Here is a 14,303-nt window from a genome sequence, read left to right as displayed (position 1 = left end):
TTCTGGAATTTTCCTACTGAACGAAGAAGCTACAGCAAATTCGGTGAAAAATATTTTTTAATACACGCCCCGCATTGTTCTTTTTCCCATTACCACCTATCTGGGACAATAGCAGTTCCTAAAATAAGAAAAAGTGTATATTTTTATGTGTTTATACCGAATGACTGTGAAATAAGTTCGAACAATAAAACCACAACATCACGAAGTAGAGAAAATTTTAAATAATTTCTTTTATCTAGTCCTAATTCAGGGGAAAAAATATCAAGATCTACACCTCATTCAGTGCCATTATTTGTTTTCATCTAAGCAATACACAGCAAAAACAAAGAAAAAATTTAGTCACAATGGAAACTGAATAAATCATTGCCGCATCATTGACATTTAACTAGATGTTCCGTATTTGTTTCTTGAAACTTGAGCAGCAATTTAATTACTTTGAATCCGTGTGACAATTAAAGGATTTTTTCTCCGAATCTATTTGGAAGTCACCGCGTATGTATAACATACAGGGTGCTTCACTATAAGACTTTTCTGCAACCCACTATGTATGTAACGTGTTAAGCGAAATGTGTCATGTTTAGTAGGTTTCTAAAAAGTGTTATAGTATTGCAGTACATATAAATTTATTGTATTTTTTTAACTTACAAAGAAACCTGCTTGTTGTAGTAGGCAAAGATAATCTTCTAATTCCTCAAAATTTGTTTAGCTGTGGTCTGGCGGCATATCTTCTGTTACTGTTTTCTTTTTGATTTGTCAGATTTGATGACGTTTTCATGTTGGAGATTTGTTCACTCGTTTCCTTTAGAATTTCTTTTGTTTTGCACATATTATTTGTATTTGTTTCAAGTCTAGAGTAAAATTATGTTCATTAGCATCTAGTTCATAAAAAATTGCAGTAACATACCTTTGCAACATTCTATGGCAAAGCGCCTCACTTTCAAAAACAATCACCTAAGTTCTTCAAAATCAGCGGGAGTATCTTCAGTGATTAATGGTGGTATTTCCAGCTTATCTGAAAAAACTGCTTTTGTTATTTACGTACACTTATCAAAAACAACAGAAGCACGTAAAAATTAAAACGATTACTTCATTATAATTATATTAACTTACCTAGTATAAATACAAACCACACTGAATGACAGAAATTTTCACAAACTGCATTAAAAATGAAGTGAGTTACAGATACACGAGAAAGGTGCGGTGGTTGGGAACCAAATGGCCAAATGGAATTCGAAAGCTTCATTGTGAGTGTGAAGTGCAATAAACATAAATACTGAAAAAAGGGATCGTCGGACTGCACCTCCCAAACATCTGGTGGATAGTAAATGCAGAAGTTGAGCCTTATTTTTTCATTAGATGAAATAAATTTAATAAAATTAAAAATTAACCACTCTCTAATTTTTTTGGTACCCATCATCGCTTTATAATTGTCTTTATAAAATCAAAATTCGACGAATGAACTCTTCAAAACCTTGTCCCGTTTCAGGGACAATGGACAAAGAATTTTTATGACTTTGTTTGTGTCGTTGGGTCTTCCCTATATTACCCCAGATGTTCTATTTATAATTTGCCAATCAGGTACTTACAAAATAACATATTTCAAGTAAACAAGTTTACAGAAATAATTCTTAGAAATTATTACAATGAGAATATAATTCATGAATCACATGACCCCATTTCGTCCAATAGAATTTGTTCATGCCCTTAGTTACATGTCTATCACAGCGATAATAATTTTATTGCCTTATTGTGGTCTGTTGCTATCTAAATTTAAAAACTGTCAAATTGACAAATTTTAAAATTTCGTAAATTTTTTTGTCTTTTATGGCTTGCCAACGTTGGGGGCAAGCTCAAAACGACGAAATCAACTCTATTATCAAAAAATGTGTTCATTTATTATATTCTCATGTTGAATATAACTCGTGATATGATTAATAATCGAAGATATGGCTCGTGAAACCGAAGCAGCACATTCAACTCGTGCTTCGCACTCGTTGAATCTGCAGCTCGGTTTCACTCGAAATATTATCGATAATAATCATATCACTTGTTATATTATAACTGAAAAAAACCTGTCTTTGGTGTATTTCTAATAAAGCCGTTGTATTTTTCGCTCTGAATATAATTATTAATTAAGCATTACGAACTCACTGACGAAGGCCACTTTTTAAATAATACGACGACCCACATCTAACTGACCATATAATCTTTAACAATAAATTTCAAATAATACCATAGTGTTTTTTTAAATTTTGATAAGGTGTTGTAAAACTATATGTGAATGGCCACATCTGATATGTTTCTATATCTGTCTTCATTCCAGATACTGTATTTACGTGAGCAAAGGATGCTGTACCTGGGATTTTAGGGGCGGAAGCGTATACCTGCGTAAATACTTTAAATACAGTGGTGTCGAACGAAGACAAAAACAGAAACATACCCGATGTATTGGTATTATACATACACTCTATTACCGACATTAAAAAAGTCTACACTATTTCGTCATATCTGCTGCTTTATTATCAGATTTCAGTTAGCTACATATTGGATATGAAATGAAGTTAATTCTTTGAGAAAAGAATAATTTAAAGATCAACCACGAAAATACTCGATTATAATTATTCATTATACATTACCAGTTTATTTTAGAACCCAAGATTACATTGGAAAAATCTAAACTTTTGAAAATTTAATGTTAAACAGATATACCTATAACTGAGTACGAAGTCAAAACACAAAACTCGATGTTCAATTATTGTTTCGTATTCAAATTATTATTTATTTTCCTTACGATCAAAATGAAGAAATTATTTAATTAATTTTTATTTTAGAAGGATATCGCTGACCTTGAAATAGATTAGTTTTTTAACCTCGATTTTTCTCTTTGTGTTGCTTTTGTTGCCGATCAACATAGTTTGCATTAGAATGAATAAAATCATGAAATACATATATGATTTTATTTTTCGAACATATTTCAAAATTCTGTATATGTATAACTGTTCCTTTTTGGCAGTGACGCATAGGCAAAGGTTAAAAAATAATGTCTCATTACTAGTCTTAATTCGTGTTACCTGTTAGATGGGACATTTTTTAATTCTGATCATAAACTATATGCATTAAGTCTCTTGTTCTGTTTTATAAAGCGCAGGTTATATAAATATAATTACATGGAAATATAAGATGAAAAAAAAAATTAAGAGCAACTCACTATTGGCGTCATCTCGCTTGTGCGAGATTTAAGAGAGGGAAGAAATTTCTTTTTTTAAGACTCAGCATCTTTTGTTTATGAATATGTTACAGCTAATATCCGAAATCCGTTATTATGCATAATAACTAGACATTTTAGGAATTATGCGTAATAACTAAACTTGTCAGTTATTATAACCGAAAAGATTAGGGATTATGCGTAATAACTGAAATTTTCAGTTATTATTCATAATAACGGAAACGTTTAGGTAATACTGATAATAACTAACAGAGGAACAGGAATTATGCATAATATTTTCAAAAAAGCTACCCACCCTGCCTCGCTTTACCCTACATATCACATGTACAGTTGATTTAAAAAAAAAAAATTGGTCTAACGAGTTTAGACAGTACTTCCCTCGCTGTCGGAAACGTGACGACTGCATGCCTATTGTGTTTTTTTCGGATTACATTTTGGTAGCGGGACATTTTAAAATAAAAATTGAGTAAGTATTAATTTTTTCAATTTTATCATTATTTGGCATTGACATCTGTCTTTTTTTGTGATTCCTATGATTGCTTATTAAAAACGAAGTCGTCTCTGGGGTGTATAATATGTTGCCTATGCAAAAATTGTCAGGCGTGAACAGATAAAAGGAACATCCTGTATAGTACTTGTAATTTAAGACAAATAGCCATAACACTTATCAACTTGTAGACGTGACGGTGAAACATAAACTAAACTAAAACATGTTTTCCACGAATTGGAATAACCGGATGACAATGCCGACGGACCAGACTTTTTTATTGCTCTGATTTACGTTTATTGAATAAAACACTACATTTTATTCGGTTTTTGGTTGCTGTAATTCATATTTGGTTAATTATAACTCGTCTAGATCTAGGGGAGCATCCCCTAACCTCCCCCTAGATACGGCCTTGTCTAGGGGTTATGAAATGTCGAGAAAATTTGAAAGTAACAAATTGCCCAATGGACTCCATTACTGAACGTCCTTAGCTTACCCTCGATAAGAAAAACAACTTGTGTTTATGTTTATGCATCGAAAAAATGTCACGTAGAAATTAGTTTGATTTGAATGAGTTCGTCCCCTCAAAACAGAGGATCAAAACAATTAACTAGTAAGTTACAATCGACATAATTTTGGGTAGAATTTATTGGGCAAAATTTTGAGATAACGTTTTGTGAGGAAAATAAACAGATTTATTTTGATTAATAATTTGCCAAGTATATAGTACTTCAAAGTATTTAGTTTTGTAATTCTTGATTTAATCCACTTAATTGACTCAGTCATTAATTTTTTTCAGACATCCCGTATAGGCAAATCTACAAAATATTAATGCAGTGATAAATCACAAGTATAGAGTCATCATTCTTTACACATTTAGGATAGGATTTGTTCAGTAAAATTTTAAGGTGACGTCATCAATTTTAGAAAGCAAATATATTTTGATTAAAAATCTTACCATACTTATGATAAATTTAAAACATCTCCAAGATTTCAAAATAATGGGTTTAATTAATAAAATAAATTCACGCATTCATTAATTTTTTTTGAGTCACCCTGTACATGCAAATTCAAAAAATATGAATGGAATGATAAATCACAAATACAGACTCAACATATTTTGCACATTTGAAATAGGATTTATTCAGCAAAATTTTCAGGTGACGTCATAAATTTTTTAGGGGGGAGAAGCAAAGACATTTTGACTAAAAATTTACCATGCCTATGGTAACTGTAAAACATATTCAAGATTTCAAAGCATTCGGTTTTGTAGTTCCTAATTAAATCAATAAAATAAATTCACACATTCATTAATTTTTTGAGTCACCCTGTATATGCAAATCAAAAAAATATGAATGGAATGATAAATCACAAGTATAGACTCTTCATAGTTTGTACATTTTAGATAGGATTTATTTGGCAAACTTTTGAGCTGACGTCATCAATTTTTTGGAGGGGACAAGCAAATATATTTTAACTAAAAATTTACCATGCTTATCATAACTGTAAACCATCTGCAAGATTTCAAAGCATTCGGTTTTGCAGATTCAAAATTTAATTGCAAAATGTTGCTTTATAATTTTGACTTTTTTCCAAAAATCTGGACGTTTCGGGTAAAAACTCAATTCAGAGTCGTAAACTACATGTGTAGGACTATGTTATTTTATACAATTTAAAACCCATTTACTATGTACAATTTTGAAGTGACGTCATCGCATTAGTGGTGGGGCTGCTGATTAGACAAATTTTGGTTAGCGTTTTACCATCTACATGATATTCCTAATGTAAGTACAAAATTTCACAACAATCAGTCCGGTACTTTCGGATATTATCTGTCTAATAAAAATCCGGGACGGCAGACAGACCAACAGACGGACAGATGGACAGACAGACGGAAACGGGAGACCTATTTCTTCGTCCTCTAGGGGTCATGAAAGATCGAGAAAACGTAAAAGTAGAGAGTCGGCCGACGGACTCGATTACAATACTTCCTTTGCTTACGCTCGGGAAGTAAAAACGGGACAAATTACAGTAACATAAACGTCATATTCCCATTGCTTTTCATTGATCTATGAGAACCTGATTTGCTCATTTTGTCCCGTTTTTTGTGAAATCACCTGGACATGTTAGGCAATATGCTTAATGACTAATGTTTCAGGTATTATGCATAATTCCTGTTCCTCTGTTAGTTATTATCAATATTACCTAAACGTTTCCGTTATTATGCATAATAACTGAAAGTTTCAGTTATTACGCATAATTCCTAATCTTTCCGGTTATTATGCATAATAACTGACAAGTTTAGTTATTACGCATAATTCCTAAAATGTCTAGTTATTATGCATAATAACGTATTTCAGATATTAGCTGTAACAAATATACTATTTACTTGCAACACAAACATAAATAATAAATATAAAATAGAGCTATATAATACTCGATATGTATGTTTTTAAATGTTTTTTTGGTGTTGCCCTGTCAGAAACGTTAATTTTCGATTTGACATGCCATTTTGTAAAATGAACTGAAAAGCACTTTACATAATTAACTAATAAAAATCTAGTAACTAAAGTTAACATTACTTATTGGTTACATAACCGTAGTACTCCATTGTGATGTTACAAGGCTTACCTGCCAACTATATCCCTGCGACAAGACCCAGATGTTTGGTATGACTCACATTTTGCTGTGAATTGTTTAGTAAGTTGAAATTGTATGTACCCAGGCTCAATAACAGGCATGCGGTTACATTATATTGTCACACTCCGCGCAATCTTGGAAGAGAGAGTCCAATTTTTGTAGCAACATTTTTTTTTTAATTGGAATTGTGTAGCGATTTTGATATTATCAACTGTAATTTTGCAAATTTCAAGAGCTTTACTGATAATAATTTCATGTCCATCATTTCACTCTCTTTAGTTGGAATGTTTACTTTTAGTTTATTGTGGTCACTAGAATTACTTAGATATATATATATAATTATTTTTTTGTTTGCTTGTCCTATAAATGGAATTTTCTTTTCTATTGGGCAATAAATTGTATTGTATTGTAAATGTTCAATTTCTATAACTGATATTAAACTACAATCGAACAAGTGTTAAACTTTCAAAAGAGCATTAAACAACATTTAAATTCGCCATACACTCTCGTGAAGTCAGTAGACAATTTATACATAACTATTATAAAACCGCTCTCTTTACGGGCTTTATTACAGCACATTATCAAGGGGAGCAATATGCGCAGTGTGTTTTTAGCCATTTGTTTGATTTGAATCACCTCAAAACAGATGGCTAAAATTATTCATAAGCCTCAATTGAACAAAATATTCTAAATGTTATTATAATTCTTACCTTATCATAATTTTATTGTTATAAAGACCAGGATATTCTCACATTTTCAAAAAAATAGGGTGAATCGTTCTTAATTTGATCAATAATAAATTGATTCATTCATTTTTTTTTTTATGTCATCCTGTATAAGCAAGTCTAAAAAATATGAATGCAATGATAAATTACAAGTATAGTTTGATCATATTTTGCACATTTCCGAAAGGGTTTATTCGGCAAAATTTTGAAATGATGTAACCAACTTTTTAGGGTTGATAAACAGATACATTTTGTAATAACTTCAAAACATCTGCAAGATTTCAAAGTATTCAGTTTTGCAATTCTTGATTTAAATAAATTGACTCAGTGATTAATGTGGTCGGTGGAACAATCAGCTTGATGTCAAGGAAGCAAACGATTGTGGCTGAATCAACAACGTACGCGAGTATGTAGCAGCGTAGATGGCGACGAAAGAAATTATTTGGATTCGCGGACTTTTAGCCGACTTCGGTGTAGTACAACAACAACCGACAATTGTGCACATGGATAACGCGGTTGCTGAACACTTGGTGCGAAACCTTGTTCACCATCGAACGCCTATTAACGGGGCGGTCTAGGACAATTCGGCGCGGCCGACTTGGCGCGGCCAACTTGGCGCGGCCGACTTGGCGCGAGACATTTTGGCGCAGGGACACTTTGGCGCAGGGACACTTTGGCGCAAGCCATCTTGGCGCGAATGAACTTGCACCAAGAAAAATAGATATAAATATACAAAAATTGCACCCGTTGTTAGCATAACCTAATTTTTATAGTCTCAAACGCGGGGAGGGGTAATGTCGACTTTTTAATGGACACACGGGCGCTTCGCGCCCTGCACCCCATTATAAACATACTCCTAAACGTGGAACTTCTTGCTCCGTGGATCATTTAGTTATTGGAATTTGTGCGAATGAAAATGTGTATTTGGTTGCCTACACTTAGCATAAATAACAGGGTGCCAACCAAAGTACGAACAATAAATATTTTTTATATTATATACCGACGTACTCGCGCCAAGATGGCTTGCGCCAAAGTGTCCCTGCGCCAAGTTGGCTTTGCGCCAAAATGGCTCGCGCCAAGTCGGCCGCGCCAAGTTGGCCGCGCCAAGTCGGCCGTGCCAAATAGTCCCATTCCGATTAACGGGGAGAGATTGATATCAACCACGTTGGGACAACGGAACAACTGGCGGATATGTTCACAAAGCCGCTAAACCGTGATAAAATTGCCAATAATTTAAAATTATTGAATTTACATTCAGTGTAGTAACATTTATTCTGTTATGTATTCTTTTATTTGTGTTCTAACTTTTTTTGTTTGTTTATTTAGTTCATTTGACCAGAGCGAGTGCGAGTTTTGCAATATGTCACCATTAGGTAAGCTCTGGCCCAGTGCCGGTGCAACACTTGTGTGGTTGGAAGTTTGGACCCTTTTGTCTTTGTCGGCGTTTTACGGTAAATCGACGCGACGTTCAGATATCGAGACCGACCCTTTTTTTCTGGTCAGCCAGAGAGGCAAGACTAATTTAGTTTTTACATGTTGTACATCTATACAGGGTGTCCCAGAATTCGCGCCATTCCCGTGAATGACATGTTCCCTGTCCCGAACTGTGCCGTAATTCGCAAAAAGAATTGTCCAGGCTTTAACCGTATGAGAACTGGAAGGCGATTAAGTTGACCAATAGAGAGGCTGCTTTTATATCCGAACGTTTCTATGTTCAAAGTTACCTATGCCAAGAACAAAAAATCGGGTAATACTAAAGTTGAATGAATTTTTTCCGAATCCCCCTCCGTCAACAAAAGGAAACAGAAGTGTGGTTATAAATTTAATCATTTTGACAATTGTTTGTCATAAACTGTCACGAAGTTCATCACTGACCTGAAGAGACGCTTCTGCGCCAAAGATGACTGATTAATGTACACAGAGACGTCAAGGTTTACTTTAAGGCAAGCAGCATGGGACAGAAGTTATTTCTGCGGCCATTCTAGTTAAATTGTGTTTAACTGGGCTGTACATTTCATAAGAGAAGCTGTTTCATTTCATCGTAGGCAAATAATACATTTATTACTATTCTACATAGTGTAGGTACCGAAAAGCAGGTATTAGAAGTCATTTTCTTAGAGCCTCGTGAATAATGTGTTGTTCTTTTTAACGAAAATTAGTACATTTTCAGAATTCACTATGCAGCATATCCCTGATATTAAGTTTATCGTTATTTCTAAAAAAGAGTACCACACGTCCATTCAAAGAACGTTATTAAGTGTACTAAAACATAAATATCGTTTTTGATTAATCGGTGCTTATGATTTTCAATAAACAGTATCAATTTTTTGAACAGTTTTGTTGCTGATACCTAATCTTAGCAACGAAAAAATAGACGAGACTCCACTTCTCTGGTGTATTGAGATCATAGGTATCTGCTGTGGTGTCAATCATGTGGGGGAGATAATGAAAACAGAGACTTATTCAAGAATAATATTGATGTTGCATATGATTTAAAACAGTTTCTTTAAAGTTGTGCTGAAACCATATATTCCGCCGTACTTTCAAAGGAACGTCTTCCAACAACGCCGGAAGCTCTAGTCGTAGAAAATTAGCATATGCCTCCCCATTAAGGTAATCAGGTAACACAAACGGCCCCACCGAAATAAACAGGAACGGAGTTTAGTGATAATTTTATCAGATGCATTAAAATTTTTACCACACTAGTAGCAATGATTCCAGCCCATAGATTAATAGTAAATCGCTCCTGATATGCTCTCACCCTAGTGAGATGTGGATTTTCGTGTGCCCAGAAATGCCAATTGTGTGCATTAAACATTCCTTCTCGGGAAAATGAACATTCGTCGGTGAAAAGAATGCGCCGTGAAAAATCAGCAGTAACCATTGAGCAAAATGTACTCGTTGCGGGTAGTCGGCTGGTCGCAGATGCTGCACCCTCGTGTAATGGTAAGGATGCAGTCTTCTCTCTTGAAGGATACGATGAGTGGTCGATCTTGAGCATCCACTCATTTGCGCTACGCAGCGGACATTTCTCCTAGGATCCGCTTCCATGTTTTCTAACACTTGCTCTTCAGCACCTACACGTACACTCCATGGAGCCCCAGCACGGCCTTTCCGACTAGGCTGAAAAGATCCATCTTCTCTTTAGTACACTTAATAACGTTCTTTGAATGGACATGTGGTACTCTTTTTTAGAAATAACGATAAACTTAATATCAGGGATATGATGCGTAGTGAATTCTGAAAATGTACTAATTTTCGTTAAAAAGAACAACACATTATTCACGGGGCTCTAAGAAAATGACTTCTAATACCTGTTCTTTGGTATCCACACTATGTAGAATAGTAATAAATGTATTATTTGCCTACGATGAAATGAAACAGCTTCTCTTATGACATGTACAGCCCAGTTAAACACAATTTAACTAGAATGGCCGCAGAAATAACTTCTGTCCCATGCTACTGGCCTTAAAGTAAACCTTGACGTCTCTGTGTACATTAATCAGTCATCTTTGGCGCAGAAGCGTCTCTTCAGGTCAGTGATGAACTTCGTGACAGTTTATGACAAACAATTGTCAAAATGATTAAATTTATAACCACATTTCTGTTTCCTTTTGTTGACGGAGGGGGATTCGGAAAAAATTCATTCAACTTTAGTATTACCCGATTTTTTGTTCTTGGCATAGGTAACTTTGAACATAGAAACGTTCGGATATAAAAGCAGCCTCTCTATTGGTCAACTTAATCGCCTTCCAGTTCTCACACGGTTAAAGCCTGGACAATTCTTTTTGCGAATTACGGCACAGTTCGGGACAGGGAACATGTCATTCACGGGAATGGCGCGAATTCTGGGACACCCTGTATAATATAAAACAAAGTCGTGTTAATGCACCGTTTATAACTCAAGAACGACTGGACCGATTTTAATGATTTTTGATCTGTTGGGTTTGTCTCCGTCCGGAATAACAGAATAACTATTAAAACATTTAAAAAATTAAGAGAATAAAAAATTAGAGATTAAATAAAATTAAATAAACGACGTTCGGTTTGTTAGCCTGTGACAATTGTCATGGTAAGCGCAAAGACAATAATTGATGTTATGTTATAATAGAAGCAAAGTCAATAATATCCCGGAATGGGACTATTTGGCGCGGCCGACTTGGCGCGAGCCATTTTGGCGCAAAGCCAACTTGGCGCAGGGACACTTTGGCGCAGGCCATCTTGGCTCGAGTACGTCGGTATATAATATAAAAAATATTTATTGTTCGTCCTGTGGTTGGCACCCTGTTATTTAAACTAAGTGTAGGCAACTAAATACACCGTTTCATTCGCTTAAATTCCAATAACTAAATGATCCATGGAGCAAGAAGTTCCACGTTTAAGAGTATGTTTATAATGGGGTGCAGGGCGCGAAGCGCCCGTGTGTCCATTAAAAAGTCGACATTACCCCTCCACGCGTTGGAGACTATAAAAATTAGGTGATGCTAACAACGGGTGCAATTTTTGTATATTTATATGTATTTTTCTTGGTGCGAGTTCATTCGCGCCAAGATGGCTTGCCTCAAAATGTCCCTGCGCCAAGTTGGCTTTGCGCCAAAATGGCTCGCGCCAAGTCGGCCGCCCCGAATTGTCCTAGACCGGAATGGGACTATTTGGTGCGGCCGACTTGGGGCGGCCAACTTGGCGCGGCCGACTTGGCGCGAGCCACTTTGGCGCAAGGCCAACTTGGCGCCGGGACACTTTGGCGCAAGCCATCTTGGCGCGAGTACGTCGGTATATAATAAAAAAAATATTTGTTTTTCGTACTGTGGTTGGCACCCTGTTATTTATGTTAGCATCACTTAGGTGTAGGCAACCAAATACACAGTTTCATTCGCACAAATTCCAATAACTAAATGATCTACGGAGCAAGAAGTTCCACGTTTAGGAGTATGTTTATAATGGGGTACCGGGCACGAAGCGCCCGTGTGTCCATTAAAAAGTCGACATTACCCCTCCACGCGTTGGAGACTATAAAAATTAGGTTATGCTAACAACGGGTGCAATTTTTGTATAATTATATCTATTTTTCTTGGTGCGAGTTCATTCGCGCCAAAGTGTCCCTGCGCCAAGTTGGCTTTGCGCCAAAATGTCTCGCACCAAGTCGGCCGCGCGAAGTCGGCCGCGCCGAATTGTCCTAGACCGGTTGCCATCTATTAATAATTACACTTATAATAATTTTGATAAATTTTAATTTGACTTGACATTATGAGACTTCAAAACGTGTTAATGGTGATTTGTTTCGGTATGAATGCCTTTGTGCCTTTCAAAAAATGTTAATAATTCTTTTGTCGTGTTTGAATTATTAATAGATGTCAGCACGTATGGTACCTCTTGGACAGGCCATAATCTTTATACTAGTCGGCCATGGTTAAATATTAGATCAAATACTAATTTTTAATTTGTTTCAATGTGATCTAATATTATGCATTAACAGCAATAGCATTTTTAACAAAAAGTTAACGAGAATTGTTATACAACTCTAGTTTGACTAGGTACGGTGTTACAATCGATTTTGATTGTTATACAACTCTAGTTTGACTACGGTGTTAGAATCGATCTTTATTACACGATTAGTACTTGTATAAGTTGTTATTTCGAGTATAATTCAGTTCAACTTTAAAACGTGCGAGCGAGCTGAATTGTGTAGCTTTGGCTTTTTTAATTACAACCAGCAACAGCATTAAAAGTAACATGCAGAATCACGAATCACTTTTTCGAAATATCATGTATTTATAAAATGTAATTGCTTGGAGTAACTCAACTCTAATTTGTTGTAAGTATAAATTGTTTGTTTTGCAGGTTCCGCAAACACCAGCGTATCGGACGGTCCTAATAGTCCAGTGGTTAACCACGAGAACCTAATGGATTCAGAACAAAACATGGAGGTAGAATTACTCAAAATGTTACTGCAACAGGTAAAATATGGCTTATTGATATATTTATATGTTATATTTTCCATCGATATACGTATGCAATTCCACAATGTAAATGTAATAGTTATTTGCATGATAAGCACGGGAACATCTGTTTTGCAGATGAGTGGGACGGTTTGCGCACGAATGATGAGTGTCGCACGAGTCAGGCAAAATGTTCGTTCACGCACGTAGCATGTACAACATTTTTTGCACGGATTCTTATTTAATTTATTAAAAAGAAGCGAGTCGGTCATTCATGATGTCAAAAAAGATTAAGTTGCTGATACCCGTAACAGCAGCAGCTGTTTATTTATTATTGAGTTCGTAGTAGTTATTTATGTACCAAGGACCAAAAAATACCTATTATAGCCGAGTCTGCTTTTTGATGATGGAGGCGTAACCGAGGCGCAGAAAGCAGGCGAGGCTATAACAGGCACTTTTTTGCCGCAGTGCATATTACATTTTTCCGTCGACGTTTCCGGTTATAGCAAAGTAAAAATCAGGATATAATCTTTTAATTACAACAAATCTTCATTTTAATTACGATACAAAATTACTCCCTAAGATTACTAAATTACTCCTGCAATTCTGGGGGTGTGTTGCTGATATTCATATCGCTGACACTTTCATCGTCTTGTTCCATTTTCTTAATTTTATTGTTAATCGTCAGTATTTACAAATACACGCTTACAGACGACGACTAAAATAATTAAACAACTCAAAATGACAATTAATGTCATTTTGAGTTGTCAACCGTCTATGTTTGTGTTAATCGTGCACGCTGCTAAATTATCCAAGCACCGGCGTCACATCATGCCGTATCCCCACAAATTTTTGATTTTTGATACATTAATCACCAGATTATTGCATTAATCATCTCACATAACCTTTGTATCCTTTATATTCGCTAGTTTTATCTTAGGTTTATTTATTTTTACACCTGTCAACTGCAAATAGGCAGTATCATGGTACAAGAACACATGGTATGATAGTGCGCATTTTGTGTGACGTCATGTGGATGTCATGACAGCCAACTTTAAATTCTGGCTAGTTGCATGTTTGTCAACGAACGATGCCAAATTTTGAACACATGTTATTAGCATCTGATTTCAACTCAGCACCTTCGAAGATAAGTTAATCCATGATTAAAAATCGAACCGAATCTCAAACATCTGTTATAATGTCACATATATAATTGATAAATTGACATTTGACAGCTTTCGAAATTGTCAGAAGAGCGTTTTAAGCACGGTTTTCAAAGCAATGTG

General features: G+C 35.3%; 1 protein-coding gene across 8 annotated transcripts in view; it reads left to right on the top strand.

Annotated features, from left to right (window-relative positions):
- LOC135143098 (uncharacterized protein) overlaps positions 1–14,303 on the top strand; it is a 342,333-nt gene that overhangs the window by 164,488 nt on the left and 163,542 nt on the right. For all 8 annotated transcript variants that reach the window (XM_064074952.1, XM_064074959.1, XM_064074954.1 and 5 more), the window contains exon 7: positions 12,920–13,035. In XM_064074952.1, coding sequence (XP_063931022.1) covers positions 12,920–13,035 — 116 coding nt within the window. The remainder of the gene's footprint in view (positions 1–12,919; positions 13,036–14,303) is intronic.

This window comes from Zophobas morio, unplaced genomic scaffold (genome assembly GCF_036711695.1).
Source record: "Zophobas morio isolate AGI-343-1 ecotype UQ-CSIRO unplaced genomic scaffold, CSIRO_AGI_Zmor_V1 ptg000058l, whole genome shotgun sequence".
In the NCBI taxonomy this organism is placed as follows: Eukaryota; Metazoa; Arthropoda; class Insecta; order Coleoptera; family Tenebrionidae; genus Zophobas; species Zophobas morio.
This window is presented reverse-complemented; position numbering and strand designations above follow the sequence as displayed.